This window comes from Eretmochelys imbricata, chromosome 28 (genome assembly GCF_965152235.1).
Source record: "Eretmochelys imbricata isolate rEreImb1 chromosome 28, rEreImb1.hap1, whole genome shotgun sequence".
Classification (NCBI taxonomy): Eukaryota; Metazoa; Chordata; order Testudines; family Cheloniidae; genus Eretmochelys; species Eretmochelys imbricata.
In genome coordinates this window covers 7,578,216-7,592,786 of record NC_135599.1, presented here as the reverse complement: position 1 = coordinate 7,592,786, position 14,571 = coordinate 7,578,216, and the positions used below count along the sequence as shown (strand labels likewise).

Genomic DNA, 14,571 nt, shown 5'->3' with positions numbered 1-14,571 from the left:
ACGGACCATACCCCTCTTCCTGAAATCTTGTCTTCCTTTGTCCTCTCCTGGTTCTCCCCTATCTCTCCTTCAGCGTCTCCTTAGGAGGATCCTCCGCATCCCCCCTCCAACTTTCTGTGGGGATTCCTTGGTCTCTTCTTCCTCTACACCTGATCTCTGGGGAATCTCCTCCACACACTCAAATGCAGCTGGTGACTCACTGATCTACCTCTCTACTCCAGACCCATCTCCTTCTGTCCAAACTAAAATCCCAGCCGGTTTCTCTAACCTCTCCTTGAAATGTCTGTCCATGACTTCAAGCTCAACAGTTAAAACGGCTAAAGCAGAGCTCTTAATAAATCCCCCCAGCCATCCCACCATCTCTTTTTTCTCTATCGTTGTGGAAAGCATCACTCTCCTGCCTGTCACTCGGGCCTGTAATTTTGGCATCGCCCTCACCACGGACTCCCCTGCGGTGCCTCACATCCAGGCCGTGTCTAGATCTTGTGTTTTCTTTCTGCATAATGTCGCTCAAATAGGGCTTTTGCTACCCATCCACACAGCTAAAGCTCTTGGGCAGGAGATTGTCCCCATTTCAAATACCGCAACATCCTGTTCTCTCACCTTGAGCAACGCAGTCTGGCCCTGCTCGTATCCATTCAGAAGTAAACCGCCGCAAAGCTGCCTCGTTCTCCTCAGACGTGACCGAAAAGGAAAGGGTGACAAAATCTGGTATATTTTGTCATGAGAGAAGAAGGCTGCGAGGGAACCTGATGTCAGGCTTCCTATATATTAAGGGCTGTTACAAAGAGGACGGTGATCAATTATTCTCCACCTTCACAGGGGGAGGACAAGAAGTAATTGGCTTACTCTGCAGCCAGGGAGATTTAGGTTGAATATTGGGGAACAAAATTCTAACGATGAGGATAGAGAAGTACTGGAATAGGTTACGAGTAGACGGTGGGATCCCCATCACTGACGGGATTTTCAGCCCAGGTTAGGCCAAAATCTGTCAGCAAGGGTCCAGGGCAGCGTTTCTCAAATGTGGCCACCAGCAGCCTCCTGGATGGTGATGGAGGCGGAGGAACAAAGCCGCGGCCCTTCCCCCTCCGCCCTGCAGGAGACAGGTGGGGTACGACACAGGAGGACCAAGGTAAGTCCTAGACCCACCTTTGAGGGGAGTGGTGGGGCTCAGATTTCAGGCAGGCTCCGGCAGCGGGACTTGGGGGGCTTGTCTGCAGGGGCCCCAGCTCTGGCCACGGGGCAGTGGGGCTCACCCCCATCACCCCTGGCCCCCACTGCCTCCCCTCTAACCTGTTATCCAAGGCTTAATTTGCCCCGGCGCTTGCTGTGAATTTGATATTGACAAACAAAGAAGTTTCACTTTTCACAGCAGACTTACATGGCTACGTCTACACGGCAGACCTGAGATCGGCACAGCTGTACCGTCTGCATAATAAACCCAGCCATGTCTTCCGCCAACATAGCACTTGTATGTTTGTTAATATCACTTTTCTCAGCCTCCCAGACAGCTGCCGAAAAGTGATACTAGGAACCATACAAACGTCGCCACTTTCCAGCCGCCCAGCTTGAGCCCTGGCACCTCTTTCATTACAGCAATGGTCTAGCTCATTTTTATTCCCGGCTTGAGTGCAGGGGACTGGAATAGAAGACCTCTCGAGATCCCTTCCAGTCCGACGATTCTCAGTGCCTTTCCCCGCTCCCCACACGCACACATCTCTTTCGTATGCCCTGTCACTCAGCCACCTTCGCTGAAACGTTACGTTTCTCACTGCGACCCCACCATCCTGCCTTGCCATACACGTGTGCTTTCTTGTGATGTCCTCGGTTGGTAGGGAAACTTCTGGGGACCGAAAGGGTCTCACTTCACCCACTCTCCATCTGCAGCAGCCACAATCTGTCTTCCCGGCAGGTTCCTGGCATCTCTGAGTCGGTCCCTCCTGAAGCCGCAGGGCCTGATTCTTCTTTCTCGCTTTCTCCTTTCCAGAGGAATCAGGGTCTGTTGCTCCTACAATATAGAATCTAATTCACTGGAGTTATCCACACACTGGGGGATATTCATATACTCCCTTCCATTACCCCTGACTTACTAGAGTCCCTATTTCCTCAAAATGAGCTTTCCTGACAAACAATATCTCTGACATACGTCATTCTGGGGCCTCTGCGCTCCCTCTTCTTCCTCACTGTGCTGAACCCCACCAGCCAATGCTCACCTCTTCCAGCTCTCCTATGCCTCATAGTCGCTGGTCCTCTCTCTGCCAGAAAGAAGCATTTCTCAGGGGACTTCCCTTCTGTCTGGAGTCTTCGCTGTCTAGGACATGGAATTACCTCCTCTGTGTTTTAGGAGCCTCTTTGATGAGTGCCTGGCAGGAGAGATGGGGATGGTTAAATCCCCCAAAGGCAGAGTGTCCAGCACCTTTGAGCAACTTGGGATCTGGGCCTGGTTTTTTACTGCTTTAAAGTGGACTGGGGATAAAATAATAGAACATGTTTTTTCTGACGAGTGTCCCATGAATTCACCTGATGTCCCTTGTTTTCTTTCCCCGGAGCAGGGTTTCCAGTTTCCAAACCTGATGTGATCTCCCAGCTGGAGAAAGGGGAAGAGCCCTGGGTCCTAAATATACAGGACTCAGAAAACCAAAGGATCCTGAGAGGTGCCTGCCCAGGTAAGGAACAATTAAACCAACTCAAAAGCTGTCGGTGCCTGAAGGAAGGAGCTGGGATTCCCTGAAAAGACCTTGTGAACTCTCTCAGTTCAGGATTGTCCCCAGCTTGTGTGATACCCTCAGGACAGATGTTGTTCATGGCTTCCTACCCATCCTGACTGACACCTGGCAGTAGCTCCTTCCCTGACCTCTTGTCATCCTGAATGTTTGGATAGGATTTGGAAGGAAAATTGATCCCCTTTTCTCTCCCCTATGGGGAGAACATTGGGGAATTCAGTTCCTGATTGTTTCCATCTCCCCAACACTTACATGGGTTGTCCATTCCTGTTCCTGAGGTTTCTCTCTCTATCCCAGCAGGTGGTGGGATGGTGAGTGAGAACAGGGAGCAGACTCTTCAGTGGACAGATGCTGAGCAAGGGGAACCACACAGGATGGTATTGCAACGAGCCAAAGGGCGTGTGTCCAGACGTCTTGAGCAAGGAAAATCTTGTGAGAGTCAGCACAGGCCAGAGAGGCAGCAGACAGAGCAGCCAGCGGAGAAGGTGGCTAAATCCATTAATAGTCAGGGAACTCATAAGGACCTCAAGGGAACCACAGGCCAGCACAGAATCCTCACCGGAGAGAGAAAAAACACCGGCGCTGAGTGTGGGAAAAACTTCCGTAGACGCTCATACCTTATTAATCATGAGAGAATCCATACGGCAGAGAGACCCTATGAATGCAGCGAGGGCGGGAAAAGCTTCACTAAGCGTTCAAACCTTATGAGACATCAGAAAAACCGCAAGGGGGAGAAGCCCTACAACTGCTGTGAGTGCGGGAAAAGCTTCAATGAGAGCTCAATTCTTATTATGCACCAGCGAATCCACATAGGGGAGAGGCCCTATGGATGCTGTGAGTGTGGGAAAACCTTCACTCAGCGCTCAGCCCTTATTTCACATCAGAGAATCCATACGGGAGAGAGACCCTATGGATGCTGTGAGTGCAGGAAACGCTTCTCTCAGCGCTCACACCTTATTACTCACCAGAGAATCCACGGGGGGGAGAGACCCTATGCATGCTCTGAGTGTGGGAAATCCTTCACTCGGCGTTCAAACCTGATCACACATCAGAAAATCCACAAGGGAAATCCTCAACCATGTTAGAAGGCTTTCCCTTCACCCCTTCCCTTGGTTCTTGTCATGCAGACACAAAGCATCCCAGAAGTCCAAAATGCAGGCAATGCGATGTTTATTGGGGTTAGTTTCCAGCAAGCATGTCCTTAACTCTGACGCTGCAGAGCCTTGTTTCCCAGTGTCCTCTTCCCCCCCTCCTCAGCAAGCATAACTATACCTGAAATACAGGCCCACAGTCCCACCGCTTACAACTTATGGTCATGTTCCATTATGGGGGGACCATGGGTCTGGGGTCTTCATCCCACCTCTTTTGTACCCCATGGGAGGGGTGAGGAGTGAGGTTGTGCTACGGGCAGGGACCGGCATTTCTGTGGCCTTTTAGTGTTTTATACCTGCCCCTCCCCAGACCCCCCCTTTGCCCCTTCCCACCTGGTTGCTTGACCTTGCCTCGAAATAGCAGTTGAGGCAGTCTTCAATTGTACCCTGCCCAGTAACACTTTAACTATTCTTATCAGCTCCCGTTATACTAAGGAACCCCTCTGGCTAGCCAGAGGCCACGTACACAGTGTTTCTGTCTTTTGTTCACACACACTAGTACGGATCCCTTTGTTCACACACATTAGTAAGAATAGAGGTGTATCAAGAATCAAAGGGGCAAACGAGACCTAAAACGCTATCTCAGGCAAGAATACAGGCCTGAATCCTATGTTGGCATGAGCACGCCTAACAAACAATAAAAACTGTATCTAGGGGCTGACAGATTGGGTTTTTTTTCTTTCATGCTTTTCCTAATTCCGACGTCAAGACTTTTAAGGCTCTTTGCACCATTTGCTTCACTGTGGGCCCTCGGATCCCCACGTGGTTGCCCACTATTGTCTTTCGCAGCTAGGCCTTCTTTGGGGTGAATCCCACGGTCCTTTCTGTAAAGTCTATAACCCTATATCCGTCATGAGAACGTGTGCCCCTCCTACCGGGGACGCCCATCGGCGCAAAGTGTGGGTGGTCTCCATTAGCTGTATCAATGGTTCCCAAACTTTAACAGCCCACGAACCCCTTTCACTAAATTGTGAAATCTCGTGAACCGCCTCCTAAGAATGAATATTTCCCGGGATTTAAGTTTAAATTTCCTCTGCACTCCGCCCCGGTCAACTGAGCTCCACTGAGCTCGGGCTGCAGGTCCCGCTGACCCCTGGGGCTTGGGCTGCCAGCCCCAACTGCCCGGCCCCGCTCTCCCTGGGGCTCGGGCTGCCAGCCCCACACATAACGCTGGGGTTTGGGCTGCCGGCTACCAGCCCCAGCTGCCCTGCCCCGCTCTCCCTGGGGCTCGGGCTGTCTGCCCTGCAACTGTCTGCCCTGCCCACCCACCGCCTCCAATGCCCGGGGTCCTCTGGCCGCCATTAGTGAAATTTTTCTGGTGAACCCCCTGTAACGTTCTGCAAACCCCCAGGGTTCACGAACCCCAGTTTGGGAGCCACTGAGCGATATCAGTGTAAAATCTGCTTGGGATTCATCCCCAGTAGGATTTTCTATGGAGTTAGGTAGCTCGCGTTAGCTATCCGGATGTAAAAGCCCAACTACTCTTGTCTTGTAATGACAAACTCTGTATTGTGTCCATTGTTATCTAGCACACGCATCGCGTGCCTTAACCTCCATCTCCTGGTCAAAGCCAACCTGGAGCATCACATTTATATTGTTCCTCCCACTGCAAAGTGATTGTAAGAGCCGCGGAGTTCACCCTCTGGAACAGATCGCCTCTTTCCCAGTTGCTCACACATTGCCCTGGGGTGGGCTGAGGATGTTTTGTACCTTTTTCCTCATTTCAAATATATTTAAATAAAAAGCAGGAACACGGTGGGGCAAAACACGTCATTTCAGCCTCTGTGACATCCTAAGGCGATGGGGTGATTCGCAGGGATTCCCTCCTGCTGCATCACCCCTGCAGTGTTCCCGTGTGTCTGATCCACGCGGAGTTTATCTTTTTCACATTCTGCCTCTCCACCTCCCAAACTGTCCCATGATGCAGTGTCGTCCGCTCTCAGGGGCTAATAGATTTGAAGTCTAGAAAGGACCATCATGATCATCTAGTCTAACCTCCTGCCCATGGCAGGCCACAGAACCTCCCCCACCCACTCCTGTACTCAACTTCTGGCTGAGCTCCTGAAGTCTCCAAATCATAACTTAAAGATTTCAAGTTACAAAGACTCCACAATTTACTCTAGTTCAAACCAGCAAGTTACCTGTGCCCCACTCTGCAGATGAAGGTAAGTCCCCGCTCCCTCCCTTCCCCCCTCCGACTCCTCTCGGAGGGTCTCTACTAATCTGAGCTGGGGGAGAATTTTTTCCCTACCCCAGATATGGTGATTAGTTAGACTATGAGCATGTGGGGGGGAAATTCTCTGTAGGGACTCGGAGCCTTCTCCCCCTAGTGTCCCATCTCTGGCCACTGGAGATATTTGTAACAGCAGTCATGCAGGGGTGCATATGCCATTGTAGGCAGTCTCATCATGCTGTCCCCTCCGTAAACTTTTCAAGGTCAGCCTTGAAACAAGCTAGGTTTTTTGCCCCCACTGCCGACCGAGCTGTTCTGGAATATCTCTCCTCTGGGGGTTAGAAACCTTCTTGTAATTTCAAGCCTAAATTTCTTGAGGGCCAGATAATATCCATTTGTGCTCAGTCTCATGCAGGGCCCAACTTAAATACCTCCTCTCCCTGCCTGGGGTTTTATGCCTCTGATTTATTTAAAGAAAGCAATCCTATCTTCAGTTTCCTCTCGTCAGGTAGGTTCTCCATTCCTCTGATCATCCTAATAGCCCTCCTCTGGGTTTTGGAATCGTGTTTTGATTTCTTTGATCCTAAATCAGACTCACTAGGGCTGGAGATGAAAATGTCTCAGAGCTGGAAGGGGAATTTGAGTGGATCCCAAACACAGTGTGATCATTCAGAGTTTAAATCCCAGAGTCCGTGTATTTACAAAGCCACTTCTGGACTTTTTCCTGCTGAGTTTGGATTGCTTGCCGGTGAAAATGTGGACTGTTGTTCCCGTTATGATGATTCTAACCCTTAAATAAAATAACTAATAATAATAATGAGACTTCTCTGGGAAGCAGATTTGAAAAGATTAGAGGAGAATGCAGTGGATGAATCTCTTGTCCTGATTCTGGGTCATCAAACACACACATGCTCTGGAATTTCACTTTACATGAAACTGAAAGTGTCTTGCACATCTGTTTGATGTGGATTTTTTTCCTGAAGGCCGGGTGGCCACATAACTAGATATGAGATTGCCAGAACGTCGCTAAGATGCATTGCGGACTTTGAGACAAATGGCCATTTGCTAAAATAGAGAGACACGGTAAGCAATTTTTTTTTTTTATTGGACCAACTTCTGTTGGTGAGCTAGACATGATGTGATCTTAGCTGTGGTGTACACTACAGAGTTAGATCGATGTAAGGCCATTTACATTGACCGTATTCTGCCAGTGTCTACATTAAATGCACCTTCTTCTAATGCCCACTAGACTGGGGGGGAGGGATAGCTCAATGGTTTGAGCATTGGCCTGCTAAACCCAGGGTTGTGAGTTCAATCCTTGAGGGGGCCATTTAGGGATCTGGGGCAAAAATTGGGGCTTGGTCCTGCTTTGAGCAGGGGGTTGGACTAGATACCTCCTGAGGTCCCTTCCAACCCTGATCTTCTATGACTGGCTGCGGGCATTGATTGGTGCATTTGCACCACCGTAGTGCAACTAGTGAAAATGCTCCATGCCAGCGGCTGTCAGCCTTTCCGGACGACTGTATCCCTTTCAGGAGGCTGATTTGTCTTGCATACAGCCAAGTGTCATCTCACTTAAAAACTGCTCGCTTACAAAACCAGGCATAAAAATACAGAAGTGTTACAGCCATGCTATTACTGAAAAATTACGGATTTTCTCAATTTTACCCTATCATTATAAAATTAGTCAACCGGCATGTGAATATTGTACTAAAATGACGAGGAGTCCGGTGGCTCCTTAAAGACGAACGGATTTATTTGGGCATAAGCTTTCATGGGTGAAAAACCACTTCTTCAGATGCATGGAGTGAAAACTACAGATACAAGCATAAATATATATGTATAATATGATATATATTTATGCCTCTATCTGTAATTTTCACTCCATGCATCTGAAGAAGTGGGGTTTTTTTACCTACGAAAGCTTATGCCCAAATAAATCTGTTAGTCTTTAAGGTGCCTGTAAAGGGAGATCATGTCTTACCAATCTATTAGCGTTCTTTGAGGAGGCCAACATGTGGACCAGGGGGATCCAGTGGACATAGTGTACTTAGATTTCCAGAAAGCCTTTGACAAGGTCCCTCACCAAAGGCTCTTAGGTAAATTAAGTTGTCATGGGATAAGAGGGAAGATCCTTTCATGGATTGAGAACTGGTTAAAAGACAGGGAACAAAGGGTAGGAATAAATGGTAAAATTTCAGAATGGAAAGGGGTAACTAGTGGTGTTCCCCAAGGGTCAGTCCTGGGACCAATCCTATTCAACTTATTCATAAATGATCTGGAGAAAGGGGTAAACAGTGAGGTGGCCAAGTCTGCAGACGATACTAAACTGCTCAAGATAGTTAAGACCAAAGCAGACTGTGAAGAACTTCAGAAAGATCTCACCAAACTAAGTGATTGGGCAACAAAATGGCAAATGAAATTTAATGTGGATAAATGTAAAGTAATGCACATTGAAAAAAATACCCCCAACTATAAATACAATATGATGGGGGCTAATTTAGCTACAACTAATCAGGAGAAAGATCTTGGAGTCATCGTGGATAGTTCTCTGAAGACGTCCATGCAGTGTGCAGCGGCAGTCAAAAAAGCAAACGGGATGTTAGGAGTCATTTGAAAAGGGATAGAGAGTAAGACGGAGAATATCTTATTGCCCTTATATAAATCCATGGTACACCCACATCCTGAATACTGCATACAGATGGGGTCCCCTCATCGCAAAAAAGATATAGTGGCATTAGAAAAGGTTCAGAGAGGGGCAACTAAAATATTTAGGGGTTTGGAATGGGCCCCATATGAGGAGAGATTAAAGAGTCTAGGACTTTTCAGCTTGGAAAAGAGGAGACTAAGGGGGGATATGATGGAGGTCTATAAAGTCATGAGTGATGTGGAGAAAGTGAATATGGAAAAGTTATTTACTTGTTCCGATACTATAAGAACTAGGGGCCACCAACTGAAATTAATGGGCAGCAGGTTTAAAACAAATAAAAGGAAGTTCTTCTTTACTCAGCGCACAGTCAACCTGTGGAACTCCTTGCCTGAGGAGGCTGTGAAGGCTAGGACTATAACAGGGTTTAAAAGAGAACTGGGTAAATTCATGGAGGTTAAGTCCATGAATGGCTATTAGCCAGGATGGGTAAGGAATGGTGGCCCCAGCCTCTGTTTGTCAGAGGGTGGAGATGGATGGCAGGAGGAGAGAGATCACTGATCATTACCTGTTAGGTTCATTCCCTCTGGGGCACCTGGCATTGGTCACTGTCGGCAGACAGGACACTGGGCTGGATGGACCTTTGGTCTGACCCAGTCTGGCCGCTCTTATGTTCTTATGTGCCACCGGACTCCTCGTTATTTTTGTGGATACAGACTAACACAGCTACCCTCTGATACGTAATAAAAATTGTACTTCCGTTCAGTGTATAGTATATAGAGCAGTATACGCAAGTCATTGTATGACATTTGAGTTTGGACTGACTTCACTAGTGCTTTTTATGTAGCCTGTTGTAAAACTAGGCAAATATCTCGATGAGTTGATGTACCCCTAGAAGACCTCTGTGTACCCCAGGGGTACATGCACCCCTGGTTGAGAACCACTGGTCTACGCTGATAGGAGAGAGAGCCGTCCCATTGGCATAACAACTCCGCCTCTGCGAGAGGCCTAGCGTGTAAGTCAATGTAGTCAGTGTAGACACTGAGTTGCTTACATTGACTGTTGCTGCCTTTCAGAAGCCATCCCACAATGCCCCATGCTGACAGCTAAATCAAGGCAAGCTTGCCTGCTGAGGACACGCACAGTCAACACAAGGGACATAGTGTGGACATGCAAAAGCGGTTTAATTACTGCGATGGAGGTAAGGCTTGTGTCCACACTACAAAGGTAAGTCGAATCGAAGGTAAGAATCAATCCTGATGCACTTGCATGAGAGGAAAGTGATCAGGAACAGCCAGCATGGATTCACCAAGGGAAGGTCATGCCTGACTAATCTAGTCGCCTTTTATGATGAGATTACTGGTTCTGTGGATGAAGGGAAAGCAGTGGATGTATTGTTTCTTGACTTTAGCAAAGCTTTTGACACGGTCTCCCACAGTATTCTTGTCAGCAAGTTAAAGAAGTATGGGCTGGATGAATGCACTATAAGGTGGGTAGAAAGCTGGCTAGATTGTCGGGCTCAACGGGTAGTGATCAATGGCTCCATGTCTAGTTGGCAGCCGGTATCAAGTGGAGTGCCCCAAGGGTCGGTCCTGGGGCCGGTTTTGTTCAATATCTTCATAAGTGATCTGGAGGATGGTGTGGATTGCACTCTCAGCAAATTTGCGGATGATACTAAACTGGGAGGAGTGGTAGATACACTGGAGGGGAGGGATAGGATACAGAAGGACCTAGACAAATTGGAGGATTGGGCCAAAAGAAATCTGATGAGGTTCAACAAGGACAAGTGCAGGGTCCTGCACTTAGGACGGAAGAACCCAATGCACAGCTACAGACTAGGGACCGAATGGCTCGGCAGCAGTTCTGCGGAAAAGGACCTAGGGGTGACAGTGGACGAAAAGCTGGATATGAGTCAGCAGTGTGCCCTTGTTGCCAAGAAGGCCAATGGCATTTTGGGATGTATAAGTAGGGGCATAGTGAGCAGATCGAGGGACGTGATCGTTCCCCTCTATTCGACATGGGTGAGGCCTCATCTGGAGTACTGTGTCCAGTTTTGGGCCCCACACTACAAGAAGGATGTGGAAAAATTGGAGAGAGTCCAGCGAAGGGCAACAAAAATGATTAGGGGTCTAGAACACATGACTTATGAGGAGAGGCTGAGGGAGCTGGGATTGTTTAGTCTGCAGAAGAGAAGAATGAGGGGGGATTTGATAGCTGCTTTCAACTACCTGAAAGGGGGTTCCAAAGAGGATGGCTCTAGACTGTTCTCAATGGTAGCAGATGACAGAACGAGGAGTAATGGTCTCAAGTTGCAGTGGGGGAGGTTTAGATTGGATATTAGGAAAAACTTTTTCACTAAGAGGGTGGTGAAACACTGGAATGCGTTACCTAGGGAGGTGGTAGAATCTCCTTCCTTAGAGGTTTTTAAGGTCAGGCTTGACAAAGCCCTGGCTGGGATGATTTAACTGGGAATTGGTCCTGCTTCGAGCAGGGGGTTGGACTAGATGACCTTCAGGGGTCCCTTCCAATCCTGATATTCTATGATTCTATGATTCGACTTAAGCTACGTCTCGGAGTAGCAGCCGTGTTAGTCTGTATCCGTAAAAAGGAGGACTTGTGGCCCCTTAGAGACTAACCAACTTATTTGAGCATGAGCTTTCGTGAGCTACAGCTCACTTCATCGGAGGCATCCAGTGGAAGTGAGCTGTGGCTCACGAAAGCTGATGCTCAGATAAATTGGTTAGTCTCTAAGGGGCCACAAGTCCTCCTGTTCTTTTTCAGATGCATCGATATTCAGCCACTGCTGTAATTAAACCACTGTTGCATGCCCACACCATGCTCCTGGCGTCGGCATCCACTCCAGCAGCTCTTGCTCTGATACAGAGCAGCGTGCCGTGGGTCTCTATCCCACCGTGAAACTGGCCGCAGGGTGCTTTGGGAAGGGTTTGCCGTGCCTCACGGGGCAGGTAGAGCGTCACACGATGATGGTTTCTCAATCCCATCCGTCCATGGGCATCCTATGAGACTGCCAGATGCTTTTCAACTGCCCCGGTAACCTGCAACCCATCCATCTCTGTCCGAAAGCCTGGATCCCGCTCCGCTGTTCAGTATTGTGCTGTGCGTTGTGAACACAAGGCAATACGAGGAGCCCAACAGAGGGATATTCAGCTGGGGGACGCTTTGAAGGAGCCTATTGACACCGAGCCACAGGAACATGGGTTGCTGTAGTGTGCGGAGCCTGGCATTGTTTGCTTGCACCGTGCTATGAACCTTGTAATGATTGCTGTGTGTGTGTCCGAAAAGTAACGCATTTTAAATAACTTTTTAAAGTAGCACTCGGTGACATGACCAAACTGACATTGCTGAACCCAAATACAAGAAGCCCACAGAAGTTGTTGGGGGCGAGGAGTGTGTGTGACAGACAGACAGAGTGTGTTTTGGGTGAGCGTGTGTGCACGGTGGAGCGTGTGTGTGTGTGTTAGGGAAGAGTGAGTCCTGCACTTAGGATGGAAGAACCCAATGCACCGCTACAGACTAGGGACCGAATGGCTAGGCAGCAGTTCTGCAGAAAAGGACCTAGGGCTGACAGTGGACGAGAAGCTGGATATGAGTCAACTGTGTGCCCTTGTTGCCAAGAAGGCCAATGGCATTTTGGGATGTATAAGTAGGGGCATAGCGAGCAGATCGAGGGACATGATCGTTCCCCTCTATTCGACACTGGTGAGGCCTCATCTGGAGTACTGTGTCCAGTTTTGGGCCCCACACGACAAGAAGGATGTGGAAAAATTGGAAAGAGTCCAGCGGAGGGCAACAAAAATGATGAGGGGACTGGAGCACATGACTTACGAGGAGAGGCTGAGGGAACTGGGATTGTTTAGTCTGCAGAAGAGAAGAATGAGGGGGGATTTGATAGCTGCTTTCAACTACCTGAGAGGTGGTTCCAGAGAGGATGGATCTAGACTGTTCTCAGTGGTAGCAGATGACAGTGTAAGCAGAGTCAGGCTGAGCTCCACCCTGACATCTGGTGGTGAGGTGTGGCAAGTTGTGGAAAAGAACTTCAGGGGCCGATCTCATTTGCATAGGCACACCCACCCCGCCTAGAATGAGGCCATAGCTGCCCAAATGGTCACTTTGGCTGCTGTGGGATTCCCCAGTGTCTCTGTTATTGGGGCAGGAAGAATAAATTGTTATTACCCTGATTATGGGAACTGTGCTTGGAACTGTACTGCGCCTTTTGTTATGATGAAGGGACTCACCATCAACTAAGTAGCACTCGCTAGGCAAGGGTCATGGGTTCCAAAACTCTATGAATGGAGAGAGGCTGGGGACAAGTATTAACACTTAGTGGCATGGGCCACTGGGTGAGGGCCTTATATGCTAATTGCACTTCCTTCTCTCTTCACTGTGGGCTATCAGAGCTAATTTTGATTCTATTAGGAGTCTAGTTACAGGCTGCTGAGCTCGCTTTGGGCTAATGGTGGACCAACACTGAGGCTCCCCTTACTACAAGCTGAAATCACTGAGTGCTGTGTTAAGTAGTGGGGGAGCCTGAAGATATATTGTGGAGTAGTTTGTGGGACAGCCGGAGTGCCTTGTGGACAGGCTGGTGGAGCTGTTCATAGGACGGCGGGAGCTGCTTGTGGGACGTGGAGCGGAGTCCTATGGAGCTGCGGGGCAGTCAGCTTCAGATCATGTAAGGTGCCCCTTACCTCTCTCCCCCCCCCCCCCCATCTCCACCCAGGTTGGGAGGTAAAGCTCTGCAAATAAACTTTTGAACTCTGGGGCTGCCCTGACCAGGGACAGAGACTTTTGGGTCATTGGACTTTTGGGACTTTGGGTGATTTGGGGTTGCTGGACTCAAGAACCAAAGGGAAAGGACACGACCCACTTTGCTTGGGGTGGGTTTTTGCTCATGGGTTGTGTTATGAATCCTGTTGGTGGTGTTTCCCCAACATAATGCCACATTGTTTCTCTCTGTTATTAAAAGGCTTTTTGCCACACTCAGACTCTGGGCTTGCGAGAGGGGAAGTCTTGCCTCTTGGAGGCGCCCAGCGGGGGTGGTATATATTTGTCCCAGGTCACTGGGTGGGGGCTCGAGCCGGTTTTGCATTGTGTTATTGGAATGGATCCCCTAGATACTGAACCCGGCCCCTGTTGCTGCCGACTCTGAGAGGCAGAAGGGTTACAACAGAACGAGGAGTAATGGTCTCAAGTTGCAGTGGGGGAGGTTTAGGTTGGATATTAGGAAAAACTTTTTCACTAGAAGGGTGGTGAAGCACTGGAATGAGTTACCTAGGGAGGTGGTAGAATCTTCTTCCTTAGAAGTTTTTAAGGTCAGGCTTGACAAAGCCCTGGCTGGGATGATTTAGTTGGGGTTGGTCCTGCTTTGAGCAGGGGGTGGGACTAGATGAGCTCCTGAGATCCCTTCCAAGCCTGATCTTCTATGATTCTACTGTCTCTAAGTATAGCACTCACCAGCCTGACCACTTGTTCAGACAGCAGCCGATGCTGCAAAAAGCTCCCTGCCTCTTGTTGAGGTGGTTTTATTTTCTCGGCAAAGCAGGAGAGTGAAATCAGTGAGAGGGAGCATTGCAGTGCGTACCCCTCCACTGTTTCGTCGACCAAAGCTGCACGGTGTAGATAAGGCCGAAGTCGACGTAATTTAAGTCAATTTAAGTGGGTAGTGTAGACTTGCCCTCACACAGAGCTCTTCATCGGGTCTGGGAAATGTATTCCGAGTGTTACAGCTAAATGCGAGGTGGAATAGATTAACATAAGTAATTAGCATTCCCTTCTTCCCAGCTTTGCCCCCGCCCTGTCAGGGTTACCAATCCCCCTTCGAGTCTGGCCTGCAGAGCCTCCTGGCTGAGGAGTCCC

At 48.9% G+C, this 14,571-nt stretch overlaps 1 protein-coding gene across 1 annotated transcript in view; it reads left to right on the top strand.

The window, feature by feature from the left end:
• Positions 1-14,571, top strand: part of LOC144258244 (uncharacterized) — a 222,074-nt gene that overhangs the window by 117,084 nt on the left and 90,419 nt on the right. The window contains 1 exon segment of the mRNA XM_077806658.1: positions 3,452-3,752. Coding sequence (XP_077662784.1) covers positions 3,452-3,752 — 301 coding nt within the window.